Source organism: Anolis sagrei, chromosome 4, assembly GCF_037176765.1.
Source record: "Anolis sagrei isolate rAnoSag1 chromosome 4, rAnoSag1.mat, whole genome shotgun sequence".
Classification (NCBI taxonomy): Eukaryota; Metazoa; Chordata; class Lepidosauria; order Squamata; family Dactyloidae; genus Anolis; species Anolis sagrei.
In genome coordinates this window covers 125,368,917-125,385,042 of record NC_090024.1, presented here as the reverse complement: position 1 = coordinate 125,385,042, position 16,126 = coordinate 125,368,917, and the positions used below count along the sequence as shown (strand labels likewise).

General features: G+C 44.4%; 1 protein-coding gene across 2 annotated transcripts in view; it reads left to right on the top strand.

Annotated features, from left to right (window-relative positions):
- The first annotated feature begins 551 nt into the window (after window positions 1-551).
- The window catches only part of LHX4 (LIM homeobox 4), a 98,538-nt gene continuing 82,963 nt past the window's right edge, over window positions 552-16,126 (top strand). The window contains exon 1 of one of the 2 annotated variants that reach the window (XM_060774456.2): window positions 552-852. In XM_060774456.2, coding sequence (XP_060630439.1) covers window positions 777-852 — 76 coding nt within the window. In that variant the 5' untranslated portion in view covers window positions 552-776. The remainder of the gene's footprint in view (window positions 853-16,126) is intronic. The other variant, XM_060774457.2, reaches the window with a different exon arrangement.

Here is a 16,126-nt window from a genome sequence, read left to right as displayed (position 1 = left end):
CCAGAGGCTTGTTGTAGGGTTTTTTCGGGCTGTATGACCATGTTCTAGAGGCATTCTCTCCAGATTTTTCGCCTGCATCTATGGCAAGCATCCTCACAACCACTGAGGATGCTTGCCATAGATGCAGGCGAAACGTCAGGAGAGACTGCCTCTAGAACATGGCCATACAGCCCGAAAAAACCTACAACAAGCCAGTGATTCCGGCCATGAAAGCCTTGGACAAAGCTAGCCAGAGATGAATCCTCTCCCTGGTCCAGTTTATATAGAAAACGGTAGGGAAGGGGCGGGGCCTCAGACAAGCCCCGCCCCCAGAGAGAGGGGGTGGGAGAGGCCTGTCCAGCAAAGCCTCCCCCCTTCCTTTCCCCTCCCTTCCAGGGCGCTTTACCTGGGGGCCCTTGACCCCTCCCTCCTCCCCGCCGGGTCTTTCCTTCAGGATTAGCCGGAGGGGGCGTGGCTTCCCTGCGGCTGGCGGTGACGTCACGCCCTCTCCTCCCTGCAGTGTGAATGAATCAAAGCTGCCTTCCTTGGAGCCGCACTCCCAACCAAAGGAAGGAGGGAAGCAACCAGGGCGCTGCTTCTGCTGTTGCTGCATCACTTTTTTCCCACCCAGGATCCAGCCAGGCTGGGATCGCAGGGGACCCAAAGGGGTTTGCAGCCCTTCTGCGGCACCCACAAGCATTGCTTTGTATTATTTTTTTGGTTATTTATCCCTTTGGGGTAGATTATTTTTTTAAAAACGACAACAACTTCGCCTTCTCCCAAACATTGCAACTAAAATGATGCAAAGCGCAGCGCTCGCCCCAGAAGGTGCTGTCAAGGGGCTTCCAGACATTCTCGGCGTGCCAATGCAACGTAAGGAATTTCTCTCTATATATATCTATATTGATTTAATAATAAAGAAAACTGGCAGGGCTTGAGTAGCGCGGGGGGGGGGAGGTTCATAATAATAATAACTATAGATGTAAAGAAGATGGACAGAAGAATATGTATTGTTATGGTTTTATATTATATGCTAATGTTTTTGGGCATCGAACCGTGGCCATTGTAAACAGCCCTGAGTCGCCTAAGGGCTGAGAAGGGCAGTATACAAATATGGTATGTATTTGAAGGTGGTAAACAGGTTGTTTTCCCCGTCCAGGAGCTGCAGAGACAGGTACCCAAGTCTCCCCGCTCTTTAGATTGGTGGGGAGGGATCTGTCAAAGCAACATGTGCTGAATGGGGAGGACTTGGAGGCGTCCAGTTTGTCCCCCTCTCTGTGGTTTCTGCAGTGGAGTGGAATGCGTGGCAAGAGGGCAGAAAAAGGTCTGGGGTCCCCCAAAAGTGCCCCCGAGCCGTGCTTTACTTGCTGTCCCTTTGCCATCCGGGGCATTTCTTTTGCTGAGTGTCTTTCAAAGCCTGGATCCAGGCAAAGAAGGGCTCTCGCAAGGCGGGTGGAGGCGCCGGTCCTTGTGTTTACATTGTGCGCCGGATACATATGTGACTGTGTATGCATTAATCCAGTGTTTCTCAACCTGGGGGTCGGGACCCCTGAGCAGTGGCTCTCAACCTTCCTAATGCTGCGACCCCTGAATAAAGGTCCCCGTGTTGTGGTGACCCCCCAACTATAAAATCATTTTTGTTGCTACTTCATAACTGCAATTTTGCAACTGTTATGAATCATAACGGCGCTCCATGCAGTCATGCCGGCCACATGACCTTGGAGGTGTCTACAGACAACGCTGGCTCTTCGGCTTAGAAATGGAGATGAGCACCAACCCCCAGAGTCAGACATGACTGGACTTAATGTCAGGGGACTACCTTTACCCTACCTTATGAATCATAATGTAAATATCTGATAAACAGGATGCATTTTATTTACTGGACCAAATTTGACACATATTCCCGATACATCCAGATTTGAATACTGGTGGGGTTGGGAGGGTGTGATTTTGTCATTTGGGAGTTGTAGTTGCTGGGATTTGAAGTTCACGAACAACAAAATTGGGGCAAACTTCCCACACCAACATGACCAACAGAAACTACTTAAGGCCATCCAGTCCAACTCCCTTCACCAGAGCAAGAAAACGTAATCAAAGCCCTCCTGACAAAGAGCCATCCAGCCATAGATATAGATAGATATATGATTCACAACACAGAGAGAGATATAGTATCATAGATTTGAAAGGGAGCCTAAAGAAGCCACAAGCCACAAGACACCTACTAACCCAAGGAGTGATCATCACTAAAAAAAATAGATTTTGTCATTTGGGAGTTGTAGTTACTGGGATTTATAGTTCACCCACAATCAAGGAGCATTCTGAACTCCACCAATGATGGAATTGAACCAAACTTCCCACACAGGACCCCCATAACCAACAGAAAATACAGGATGGGTTTGGGGGGCATTGACCTTGAGTGTTGGAGTTGTAGTTCACCTACATCTAGAGAGCACTGTGGACTCAAACAATGAAGGGTCTGGACCAAACTTGGCACGAGTACTCCATTTGCCCAAATATGAACACTGGTGGAGTTTAGGGAAAATAGACCTTGACATTTGGGAGTTGTAGTTGCTGGGATGGAGTTTGGGGAAAATAGACCTTGACATTTGGGAGTTGTGGTTGCTGGAATTTATAGTTCACCTACAATCAAAGAGCATTCTGAACTCCACCGATGATGGAATTGAATCAAACTTCCCACACAGGACCCTCATGACCAACAGAAAATACAGGATGGATTTGGTGGGCATTGACCTTGAGTGTTGGAGTTGTAGTTCACCTACATCCAGAGAGCACTGTGGACTCAAACAATGATGGACCTGGACCAAACCTGGCACGAGTACTCCATTTGCCCAAATATGAACACTGGTGGCGTTTGGGGAAAATAGACCTTGACATTTGGGAGTTGTAGTTGCTGGGATGTATAGTTCACCTACTATAAATAACGGTAACGGCGCTCCATGCAGTCATGCTGGCCACATGACCTTGGAGGTGTCTATAGACAACGCTGGCTCTTCGGCTTAGAAATGGAGATGAGCACCACACCCCAGAGTCAGACATGACTGGACTTAGGGACAACCTTTACCTCTTTCCCACACAGGACTCCCGTGACCAACAGAAAATATAGGATGGGTTTGGTGGGCATTGACCTTGAGTCTGAGAATTATAGTTCACCTACATCTAGAGAGCACTGTGGACTCAAACAATAAAGGATCTAGATCAAACTTGGCACGAGTACTCCATTTGCCCAGATGGAGTTTGAGGAAAATAGACCTTGACATTTGGGAGTTCTAGTTACTGGGATTTATAGTTACCTACAATCAAAGAGCATTCTGAACCGCACCAATGGTAGAATTGGGCCAAAATTCCCACACCCCTGTGACCAACAGAAAATACTATGTTTTTTGATGGCCTTTGGTGACCCTTCTGACACCCCTCTCCCGACCCTCTCAGGGGTCCCGACCCCCAGGTTGAGAAATTCCATCATTGGTGGAGTTCAGAATGCTCTTTGTAAGTGAACTACAAATCCCAACAACTGCAGGGATTATATTATTATCTCTGGTGCCTCTTCTGGGAGGCCTGGGCAGAGAGGTCGCGCGTGTTTTGTTGACAGGTGGAGAGGCAGAGGCGGGTGGGATGTGCGGGGATTCAAAGCAAAGCAGGGAGGAGAGTTTCTGCCTGTCGCTTTTCAGCTGCGTGCCTTTCTCTGTCCTCCCTGAGTCCACCTAGATGCGTCTGCTTGTAGATTATTTATCCAGCTAGGCGCGTGGATGACACCCAACCTCCTTCCGACTGCAGTTGCCCCAGAAACCAGTCTGAACCAACTCTCAGCTTCATGTCCCACTTAGAAGCCAGGGTTCTTCAACCGGAAGCATTACCTTCCCCCACTTTCCACACGGGGAGGGCTTTCCGTTTGTATTTATCCTGCTCTCTCTTGAGATGTGAGTCCCAGGGACTGTCTGGTTCCCTTCGGTCACGCGTGGATCTGCGGATTCCCCGCTGTGTCTCCCCTCCGTGTCCCCAAAGTCCTGATTGACACCCCTTCTTTCTTCCCATAAGGACCCAAACCGGTCAGAACAATATTTATTATTTATTGATTTACGACATTTATATGACGCCCGAAGGGGACTTAGAGCGGCTTACAATATATATATTAGTAATATTACATTTAATATAAATATGTAATATAATATTATTAATAATATTATATATATATTAATAATAATGTTTTATAATTGTATATTTATATTACATGTAATATTACTAAGAATATTACAATATAATGGTATAGTACAATATATATAATATTATTAATAATATATTATAATTATATATTTATATTACATGTAATATTACTAACATTACAATATAATGGTATACTACAATATATATATGGTATAGTACTCTATCTATCTATCTATCTATCTATATATATATATTGTACTATACCATTATATGGTAATATATATAAAATATGATATTATAATTATATATTTATATTACATTTATATTACATGTAATATGTTTTATAATTGTATATTTATATTATATGTAATATTACTAAGAATATTACAATATAATGGTATAGTACAATATATATATAATATTAATAATAATATTACAATATAATGGTATAGTGCAATATATATATAATATTAATAATAAAATGATATTATAATAATATATTTATATTACATTTATATTACATTTAATATGTTTTATAATGGTATATTTATATTACATGTAATATTACTAAGAATATTACCATATAATGGTATAGCACAATATATATATAATATTAAAAATAATATGATATAATTATATATTTATATTACATGTAACATTACTAATAATATTACAATATAATGGTATAGTACAATATAGTAACACTTAATACTGATATTGTACTATGCTAATAATATATGAATTGTTAGTCTATAAAAGGCAATCAACCCTTTTGTTTATTTATTCAGAGGGGATTCAGAGCAGCTTAAGATATATTATCTACATACATACAATATATTTTTAGTATAGTACAATATCAGTATTAAGTGTTACTATATTGTACTATACTATTATATTGTAATATTCTTAGTAATATATATAATATATAATTATATAATATAATATATAATTATATATAATTATAATATCATATAATATTATTAATATTATATTGCATTACATTATACACACACACACACACAATAGAACATGACACAACCCAATCGAAAAATCAAAACGAAGCAAATACATTTTTTAAAAAACACACACACAATTACATACAAGTGCCATACATATGTAGTTAAAATGCAGTCAACATTCAAGAGCTACACGTAATATTAAAAGTGTATTAAAATTATTAATACATAAAATTAATAATATTAAAATATATTAAATATATTAAAAGGACATGTAATACTCCCCATCACCACAATATTATTGGGAAAACCAGGAATCTCCAAAACCTCTGAGGATGCTTGCTATAGATGCAAGCGAAACGTCAGAAGAGAATGCTTCTAGAACATGGCCATATAGCCCGAAAGAACCTACAACAACCCAGTGATTCCAGCCGTGAAAGCCTTCGACGATACTTTTTGAGATTAATTGCCATTCACACTATTTGGAATAATCATAACCTTTTGGAGAGAAGGCATGATCTTGTTAGAGATTGTAACCTTTTTTTGCAACTTCCTGAGAAGAGTTTAAAACTTGCTTGAGTGGTAAATATCCACCAGTATTCGTGTAAGGCGATTTAGGCTTCTCAGTTGTTAGACTGATATACCTCATCTCTCTGAAATGTTAGGAACAAAGATATGCCAGTGCATAAAATATATAGCAGATCTTCTGAAGTGTTATTTCAGTTGCCCAAAAATATATATACTTACTCTCCCATAAAATATATTGCCTTTAAATCATTCTCTCAAGAAAACAAAAATGAGGAGTCTTCCTTAAAAATGAACATAGTTTATTTACTTACACACTTCATGTATTGAGTAAACAGGTACATTTCTTATTGATTTATTGATTTATTATTTATTAATATGCTGCCCTTCTCACCCCAAGGGGACTCAGAGTGGGTTACAAGATATATATACATACAATATATTATATTAGCATAGTACAATATCAGTATTATATATTGTTATATTATACTATACCATTATATTGTAATATTCTTAGTAATATTACATGTAATATAAAATATATAATTATAATATCATTATTATTAGTAGTAGTATTATATTGTATTACATTATAATATAAATATATTATATATTACATTACATTGTATTATTAGCATAGCACAGGAGACAAGGTTTCATGTTGACTGAATTATACTTAAACTGTACTATACTGTACTATACTTCAACTAATTGTACTATACTTCTGCTGCAGACTTATATATCAACTGAACATCTCACTGCAGCATACTGACTATACTACTCTAACTCATATCAACTGATTCAACTGACTTCTGACTCAAATGCATTCTGAACATTCTAAGATCAGGATCACATGGTCTGTAGTCCCTCCCACAACCTCTAAAAACGTAGAGTTAGGGGGGAAACTGCATACCAATGTATACACACAATACAGCAAGCAATCTCAATTATATAAGTAATAAATAACTAGTAGAAGAGGCTTGGAGAAGGTTGCTATTTCCAACAAATCACTTGTGTCCCAGTAGGATTGTCTTCCAAGATGGTGTACTGGTGTGACATTCTTGATCTGCATGTTCTCCTGCAGTGAGGGCATTGGTTTCCAGGTGGAAGGCGGTCCTGGTTGAGGCTGGCTTGATGCGCCTTCCTCTTCTGTTTCACCCTCAATTCGTGCCTCTTCAAATTCTATAGCACTGCTGGTCACAGCTGACCTCCATCTGGAACGCTCAAGGGCCAGGGATTCCCAGTTCTCAGTGTCTGATCAGGGTTGGCTTGATGCACCTTCCTCTTCTCTTTCACCCTCCATTCCTTCTTCAAGTTCTACAGCACTGCTGGTCACAGTTGACCTCCAGCTGGAGCGCTCAAGGGCCAGGGTTTCCCAGTTCTCAGTGTCAGGTTAGAGTTGGCTTGATGTCCCTTCCTCTTGTCTTTCGCTCTCCATTCGTGCCTCTTCAAATTCTACAGCACTGCTGGTCACAGCTGACCTCCACCTGGAGCGCTCAAGGGCCAGGGCTTCCCAGTTCTGTGTCTATGCCAGAGTTTTTACTATACCTCCCCCCATAACCTCCCCCTCGCCCTCCCCCAAAGACCTTGATGGCGAAGAAATGTCTTGACTGGGAGGCCAGCGGGGAAGGGGCCCTCTGTTCTCTTTTTGGGAGGGAGTCCCAGCCAGGGAAAAGGCCCCAAATGCGCTTGAGAGGATGTTGGGGCAGAGAGGAGGATGATGGTTCGCAGAGAAGTGGGGTCGTTTTCTCGAGAAGAAGGTGCGCGTGTTTCTTGCGGCTTGATCTAAACCGGCACACAATGCGCTTTGAAATGCTTTCTGCGGCTAGTGTAGTGTAGTTGTTGTTTATTCGTTCGGTCGCTTCCGACTCGAATAAACAAGTCGGCCGTCACCACCCCCAGCTCCTTCAGAGGGCTAGTGTAGAGTAGATCCATAGAGTGCACTTTGAACTCCATTGAACCCCGTTGAACAAAATGCAGCCTGAGGGTGACGCGCAGAGAGGCCTGCGCCTAAATTGAGACACGATCCGGGCCAAATGGGTCGGTTCCCAGCCTCTGAAAGGCTCGCCCTCCCTCCCTTGCTCCCGTGTGAACCCCCCACCAAGGGCTGGGAGGGGGCCTTTTCCCAGTGTCACTCGAGGGAAGGCCGACGCCGATCCAGTCCGCCCTTATGTGTAGATGTGCCGCGGCCACCCCACGGGTCCCTTCCTGCTTCCGAGAGCGGAAAAGCGTGGTTCCCTTTCGGCCGGAAGCGCGCCGCGAGCCGCGTGCCCCAAATTTATAGCCTGGGTCACCGCTAGAGGATTTCTAATGGAGAGTCAATTGGTTTAATTCAATTAGGCCCAGAATATAACTCAGAAAGTCCGTTAAATTCCAATTATCTCGCGGCTGGTGCGGTGCCTGTGCGCGCGCCTCCGTCGCCTCGCGCTCCAGATCTCCTCCTCCAAGCCGGGCTTTGCTTTTCTATAGCGGGCCCTTCCTCTCTTCTTCACCCTTTGGGGGTCCAGGGGGACTGTTTGGGTTCAGTCGCGGTTGTGGTCGGAGCCCAGAAACAACCCCGTTTCCCTCTCTCCCCTTCTGAACACCGAGAAGGCACCAGATCACCGTCTCTTGTGGGGAGGTTCAGCAAAGACACGAATTGGATGGGATTTCACCCAGATAGGCTTCCACAGCGGAATCACTGGGCTCTGCTGTAGGGCCATTTTGGCAGGCTTTTCTCCCGAGTTTCTGCCTGCATTTGTGGCTGCCATCTTCAGGGATGGCTGTGTTATTCAAGCAACCCTAATGATACAGGTTTTCCCCTGACATTAAGTCCAGTCCTGTCCGACTCTGGGGGCTGGTGCTCATCTCCATTTGTACGTCAAAGAACCAGCGTTGTCCGTAGACACCTCCAAGGTCCTGTGGCCGGCATGACTGCGTGGATGATTATTAGAATTCACATAAGTAAAGGTTTTCCCTTTACTTATGTCCTATCCTATCCGACTCTGGGGGTTGGTGCTCATCTCCATTTCTAAGCCCAAGAGCCGGCATTGTTCGTAAACACCTCCACGGTCATGTGGCCGGCATGACTGCATGGAGCGCCCCGGAGTGGCACCTATTGATCTACTACATTTGCATGTTTTCGAACTGCTAGGTTGGCAGAAGCTGGGAGCTCACCCCGCTCCTCGGATTCGAACTTGCGACCCGTTCGGTTAGCGAGTTGAGCCGCTCAGCAGTTTCACCCACTGCACCACCGGGGTCTCCCTAAGGCAGTGGTTCTCAACCTGGGGTCCCCAGATGTTTTTGGCCTACAACTCCCAGAAATCCCAGCCAGTTTACCAGCTGTTAGGATTTCTGGGAGTTGAAGGCCAAAAACATCTGGGGACCCCAGGTTGAGAACCACTGCCCTAAGGCAACTTTTATCATGTATTGTCGAAGGCTTTCATAGCCAGAATCACTGGGTTGTTGTAGGTTTTTTTCCCCCTCGGGCTGTATGGCCATGTTCTAGAGGCATACTCTCCTGACGTTTCGCCTGCATCTATGGCAAGCATCCTCGGAGGTTGTGAGGTCTGTTGGAACTAGGAAAATATCTGTCCACGACTTTGAGCCTCTTTGAGAGAGAAAAGAGATGTATATTTAATATTGTAATATTGATGACTAGTCGTCCCCTGCCAGGCTTGCTTTGGCCCAGTCTGTGTATAGGTGGTTTTAAGCATGCGTTGTATTTTTTATTTATTTTTAAGTCTCTTCTGCTGTGTTTTTCAGTGTTTTTATGAGTGGTGGTCACTTGTTGGCCTGATAGGAGTATTGTGTCCAAATTTGGTGTCAATTCGCCCAGTGGTTTTTGAGTTATGTTAATCCCACAAACGAATACGACATTTTTATTTATATACTAGCTGTACCTGCCACGCGTTGCTGTGGCCAACCTTCCCTCCCTCTTTCTCTCCTCCTTTCTTTCTCTCCTTCCTTACCTCCATCTTTCCTTCCTTCCCTCTTTTTCCTTCCCTCCTTCTTTCTTCCTTCTCTACCAGTTTCTTTCTCGCTTCCTTTGCTCTTTGGTTCCATCCTTCCTTGTCTCTTTCCTTCCTTCCCTCCCTCTTTCACTTTTTATTTCCTTCTCTCCTTCCTTCTCTAACTTTCTTTCTTTCCTCTCTCCTTCCCTCTTTCTCTCCTTCCTTCTCTACCCTTCTTTCTTTCCTTCTCTACTTCCCGCCTTCTTTCCCTTCTTTCTTTCCTCCCTCCTTCTCTCCTTCCTTCCTTCTCTACCCTTCTTTCTTTCCTTCTCTCCTTCCCGCCTTCTTTCCCTTCTTCTTTCCTTCTTTCTTTCTCTCCTTCTCTCCTTCCTTCCTTCTCTACCCTTCTTTCTTTCCTTCTTTCTCTCCTTCCCTCCTTCTTTGCCTCCTCTCCCTCCTTGTCTTTTTCCTTCCTTCCCCCTTTCTGTGTATGTGTTTTGTGTGTGTATATGCATAGATGTGTGTGTGTGTGTTTTTGTATATATATGTAGTTTTGTCCATGCATTGTAATGTAGTTTGGGGGGTGGGTGGGTTGCTTTTTAAGTCCCTTCTGTTGTGTTTTTCAGTGTTTTTATGAGTGATGGTCACTCTTCGGCCTGTTAGGTGTATTGTGTCCAAATTTCGTGTCAATTCGCCCAGTGGTTTTTGAGTTATGTTAATCCCACAAAAGAACATGAAAATTTTATTTATATAGATAGCACTGTGACAGGGTTTTTCTGGCCAGCTTTGTTCAAGGCGGGTTTGCCCTTGCCTTCCTCTGAGGCTGAGAGAGTGACTCGATGAAGGCCACCCCCTTGGGCTTCCACGGCAAAAGCAGTGGGAAGAAGCCTCTCTGGGAAAACCCGGCTGTAAAACCCAAAGCCGCGCTTGGCTCGCCTTCCCATCGCGGGAGATGCGCCGCGCTCTTTCTTGGAGCCTCTTTAGCCTCATTTCCCCTCGTCTCCCCCCCCCCCCCCCGTTTTCCTCTTCCGCATTTGGCCTTTTTTCTTCTTCCTGCATCATTTCCCTCTCGCCTTCCTTTCCAAATCTATCCTCTCGGGTCCTGAACAAGTTCCCCTTTCTGAACCTCGGCAACGGGCGTCTCTTCGGGTTCACTGACCTCCCCTTTTGTTTAGATTTGTATTGTCGAAGGCTTTCATGGTCGGAATCACTGGCTTGTAAGGTTTTTGGGCTGTGTGGCCATGTTCCAGAAGCATGCTCTCCTGACTTTTCGCCTGCATCTATGGTCAACGGACTTCACAACTGGCCCTGGGTTGTTGTAGATTTTTCGGGCTGTATGGCCATGTTCTAGACCTCACAACCTCTGAGGATGCCTGCCATAGATGCAAGCGAAACGTCAGGAGAGAGTGCTTCTGTAATATGGCCATACAGCCGGAAAAACTTACAACAACCTTGTGTTTTTTTTCCTTCTTTTTTTCTTTGGAGGCATTTTTGGACTTGGAGGGCAGGGCACGTCCATCTTTCCTTCCTTCCTTCCTTCCTTCCTTCCTTCCTTCCTTCCTTCCTTCCTTCCTTCCTTCCTTTCCCGCTTTTGGAGCGGATGGGGAATCCGGTTAGGGCGATTCCCGAGTGAAGGGAGGATCCCGAGGTGAAGAATGGCGCCTTGTTAATGGGATCTCCTTTTCCCCGCTCCCCATAATCTTTTTGGCGAGGATTCGAGGTCCAAACGGTGCTGGGATAAAATATTATTTCAATAATTGACTGTTGTTGCTTTGGGAATATTCTCGGGTGTTATTTTCTTGAATCTTTTAGGCCTTCTTAATAATTCGGGCGAATCAAACTCCCTTTTCCGCGTGCTGGTCCTGCTCTGCCATATAAGATCTGAACAGATCTGAACCGCCTTCTGTGGTCAGTGAGAGACTCATAACATGCTGTTCCACATGGCATCAAACCCTATGGGTCTACACAGATCGCATAACGCGCTGTGGCAGTCAAGATCCAGCCTGAGGCAAACAGGCAGCGAGGAGATCAAGATGTAGTTAAGGGCCCTTCCAGACAGGATCTGATCCCAGGTTTTCTGTTTATCCCCGATTATCTGGCAGTGAGGACTCATATAATCCGGTTTAAAGCAGAAAACCTGGGATCCGACCCTGGGATGGAGGGTCTGTCTAGAAGAAACCAAATTCGCTGCGCCCTGTGAATTAATATTATTCGCTTTTCCAATTCGGGCGGAAAGGGACGGGTTGCTTTCACAGGACCTTGAACTTCCTATATATATTAGGAAGTTCAAGGAAACTTATATGGCAGTGCCGGTCAATGAATGGAAGGATGAGACTAAACCGGCTGTGGTTCGATGAAGGGGTCGCTGCGAATCTGGACCCCTTCCTTGACCGTCGGCCCGTCCGCTTCCCTCCTAGATTCGGATTTTCCTCCCTGGAAACGGATTGTGAGCTTCGGGAAGGTGGGTTTTTCCCCTTCCGCCCTCAAAGCGGGAAAAGGCAGGAAAAGAGCTGAGGCTCCCGGTTTGGAGTGAGTTCTCCTCGCCCGGAATCGTCCTGGAAAAGGTTCTTCCTTTCCTTCCTTCTTTGTGTTCATCTGCCCAGCAGCTATTGTGGCTCTGAGGATGGGGAAAGGTGACGGAGCATCTTAAAGTTTCCCTCCCCGCTTCGTCTTCCTGCCCCTTCTTTTCAAGCTCGGCCAGATTGGCCTTCCTTCGCCTTGCTTGCCGCCCCAGCCTTTCCTTGATAGGTGCATTGTATGCTTTAGAAATGGTTTGAATATTCCAGGTGTTGTCTTAATGCTCGGGACTCCCTTGTTCGCCGCATCGCGTGCCTCCAAGTCGCCCGACCTACGGAGATCCCACGAATTTCATAGTGTTTCCCCAGGCAAAGGGGTCAGTTTGGCCGGCGACTTCCTTTGAAATGCACCAGGGCGGTGGGCCTGGAAGTGACTCTGGAGACCTATTCACCATAAGCAGCAACTCCCGGCCGAATACGGCTGTCTTGCGTGTCTTTCCAGAGTAGAGTCTTTGTGGTGGGTCTCGAGATGGCTGTGGAGGAGACCTGTTCTGCATCCGCAGGGTCTTGCGGTTTTCAAAGGGAAGGGTTGGCTTGATGCAGGTGGAAGGACTGGCACTTTTCTCCCTTCCGCCTTCTAGTCCTTCATTAATGTAGTATGGGTGAGTAGAGAGAGAGAGAGAGAGAGAGAGGAAAGGAAAGAAGGAGAGAAAGAGAAAAAAGACAGAAGGAAGGAAGGAAGGAAGGAGAGGAAAAAGGCAGAGGGGCCCAAGGAAGGAAGGAAGGAAGGACGGACGGACGGACGGAAGGAAGGAAGGAGAGGCAAAAAGGCAGAAGGGCCCAGGGAAGGAAGGAAGGAAGGAAAAGCAAAAAGATAGTAGAACGGAAGGGAGGGAGGAAGGAAGTGAAGGAAGGAAAGAAGGAAGGAGAGGCAAAAAGGTAGAAGGGCCCTAGGAAGGAAGGAAGGAAGGAAGGAAGGAAGGGGAAGCAAAAAGATAGTAGAGCGGGAGGAAGGAAAGAGAGAAGGAAGGAGAGGCAAAAAGGCAGAAGGGCCCAGGGAAGGAAGGAAGGAAGGAGAGGCAAAAAGGTAGAAGGGCCCAAGGAAGCAAGGAAGGAAGGAAGGAAGGAAGGAAGGAAGGGGAAGCAAAAAGATAGTAGAGCGGGAGGAAGGAAGGAAGTGAAGGAAGGAAGGAAGGAAGGAAGGAAAGAAGGAAGAAGAGGCAAAAAGGTAGAAGGGCCCAAGGAAGGAAGAAAGAAAGGAAGGGGAAGCAAAACGATAGTAGAGCGGGGGGAAGGAAGGAAATGAAGGAAGGAAGGAAGGAAAGAAGGAGAGACAGAAAGTAGAAAGGCCCAACGAAGGACGGACGGAAGGAAGGGAGAAAGGAAGAAAGGAGAGGAGAGGCAAAAAGGCAGAAGGGCCCAAGGAAGGAAGGAAGGAAGGAAGGAAGGAAGGAAGGAAGGAAGGAAGGGGAAGCAAAAAAGTGGCAGAGCGGGAGGAAGGAAGGAAGGAAGGAGAGGCAAAAAGGCAGAAAGGCCCAACGAAGGAAGGAAGGAAGGAAGGAAGGGCGAAAAAGGCAGCAAAGCCGAAGGAAAGAAGGAAGGAAGGAAGGGCAAAAAGGCAGCAGATCCCAAGGAAGGAAGAAGAGGCAAAAAAGCAGAAGGGCCCAAGGAAGGAAGGATGGAAGGATGGAAGGGGAAGCAAAAAGGTAGCAGAGTGGGAGGAAGGAAGGAAGGAAGGAAGGAAAGAAGGAACAGGCAAAAAGGCAGCGAAACCGAAGGAAGGAAGAGCAAAAAGGCAGCAGATCTCAAGGAAGGAAGGAAGGAAAGAGAGAGAGAGAGAGACAAAAAGGCAGAAGTGCCCAAGGAAGGAAGGAAAGAAGGAAGGGGAAGCAAAAAGGTAGCAGAGCGGAAGGAAGAGGCAAAAAGACAGCAGATCCCAAGGAAAGAGAAGGAAGGAGGAAGGGAGGGAGAGTTGTTTCGTCCACTTTCAACTCGGGGAAAACGACCCTTAGTAAGTAAAGCAGCCCCCTCGCCTCCCTTCCCAGAGCCCTTCCACCTGCAGCAGGAGGCTTTGCCCCGGAAAGAAACGCGCAGTTCAAGAAGGTGCATCTTGTGAGCAATACTAGTTCCTCGGGAGTGTGTTCCTATGCACAGATTGCCCCGCTCTCCCTTTCCAGGTTTCTTAGCGCCCTCCAACTTGATTTCTTTCCCCACACCAGGAATATAATAGGGCAGTTGCAAACGATACCGGTGCCTCCCTTATTCCTTTTTTGAAGAGGCAGAAAAGCGGAGGAAGGAGAAAAGGAAATTAAAATATAGCTACATAAATTGAAAACTGGTCTTTCAAGGGCATCCCCCTTTTCATCTCTCCATCTGCAATGATTCTCTGAGCTCTCGTCGTTCAACAAAGGCGCTCTCTTCTCCTCAAACTGAAGGCATGGTCAAAACCAAGCTGAATTCAGGCTCTTACCAAACGAGCATCGGATTGCCATCCTTTCCAACTTTGAGGTTGATTTCGGATGGCAATTGCTGCAATGTGTTATTCCAATAGTGAGAACCCAATTTTGCTGAAATGAGCCTTTTGTGTATATCCGTCGGTGTTTAGGTCTGTGCCTCGCTTGTGATTTGCGTTGTTTTTTTTAAAAAAAAACTGGAATATTGAATCTCCCCAGAAGTGCCCAGAATGACTACTTTCCTGTCAGTTTCTCCCTGTCTTTTTGAACCAGAGAAATCTCTCCTATAAATATATTATTATTATTATTATTATTATTATTATTATTATTATTATTATTAGTTTTAAAGAATGAATGCGGGGATGACAATAAAATAAAACAGAACCACAGAAGTAATTATTAAAAGTAAAATTGGTAGGGAGATGTGTTCTTTATTCCCCAAACTGATAGCAAAAGAAGAAAGAAAACTGGTGATGTTTTGAATAGGTGAATTAAGGTTCTCAATGAGACACATTTCCACTCCACAGGATTGCTGCTCATTCGTTTCTACCTGTAGAAGAGGTCAACTTAGACGTTTTGTATTAAAATATATATTCAAACGAAAGCCCAGGAAAAGGCAACAAAGGCCCCTTCCACACAGCTGAATAAAATCCCACATGATCTGCTTTGAACGGGAATATATAGCAGTGTGGACTCAGATAACCCAGTTCAAAGCAGAACATGTGGGATTTTACGTAGAAGGGGACTGCGTTTGAAATCATAGCTTCAACACAGACTGAATTAGGTGGATCATAATAATTAAAGCAATAATTAAAACAATATTTTAATTATTTGTCATCAACTCTGAGCCTCAATTCTACTCTGTAATGGGGTTGTTGTTGAAATGCTAACCCACTCCAAAGATATGGCGTTGAACAGTTAGAATGACTGAAATAAATAATCATGGCAGAGAGTGGGTTTTGGAAAACTCAATTCTTTCGACAAAAATAAAATGAAAATTCATTACTATCAACTACCTAGGCTAATGAAGTTTTCCTCCACATTAATATATTTAGGGGAAGTAAAGCAATGTGATGGTCCAGCATTTGAAGGGACTAATCAGACCTGTCATTATACATTGGTTAGCTTTTAAAGGTGTCCTAAAAATCTTTGTTGTATCCATTTTATTTTATTTTATTTACATTTCTTGGAATGTAAAATCCTGTGTTATTAATTGTTTATTCAGTTTTATGTATGAGTATTGCACTTCTTGTATTATTTATGTTGTCAGCCACCCCAGTCCCCTGGGGAGAGGAGGTGGGATATAAATAAACATTATTATTATTATTGACACAAAAGCACAGTATGTCACAGCAAACAAGATCTATATACTGGATTTCGTATCACAAAATCACAAGTCGAACACTTCCCAATAATAATAATAATAATAATAATAATTATTATTATTTAAAATACAACAAGATGAGTCCACAGCAGACACTCTGCTGGCTGTTGTATTGATCACACGTGGGACACTTCTCAAGTGTCTAGGACTGTGTGATGCATCAGAGAATAGATCCCAGAAAGGTGGCTTTTTGCAGCTG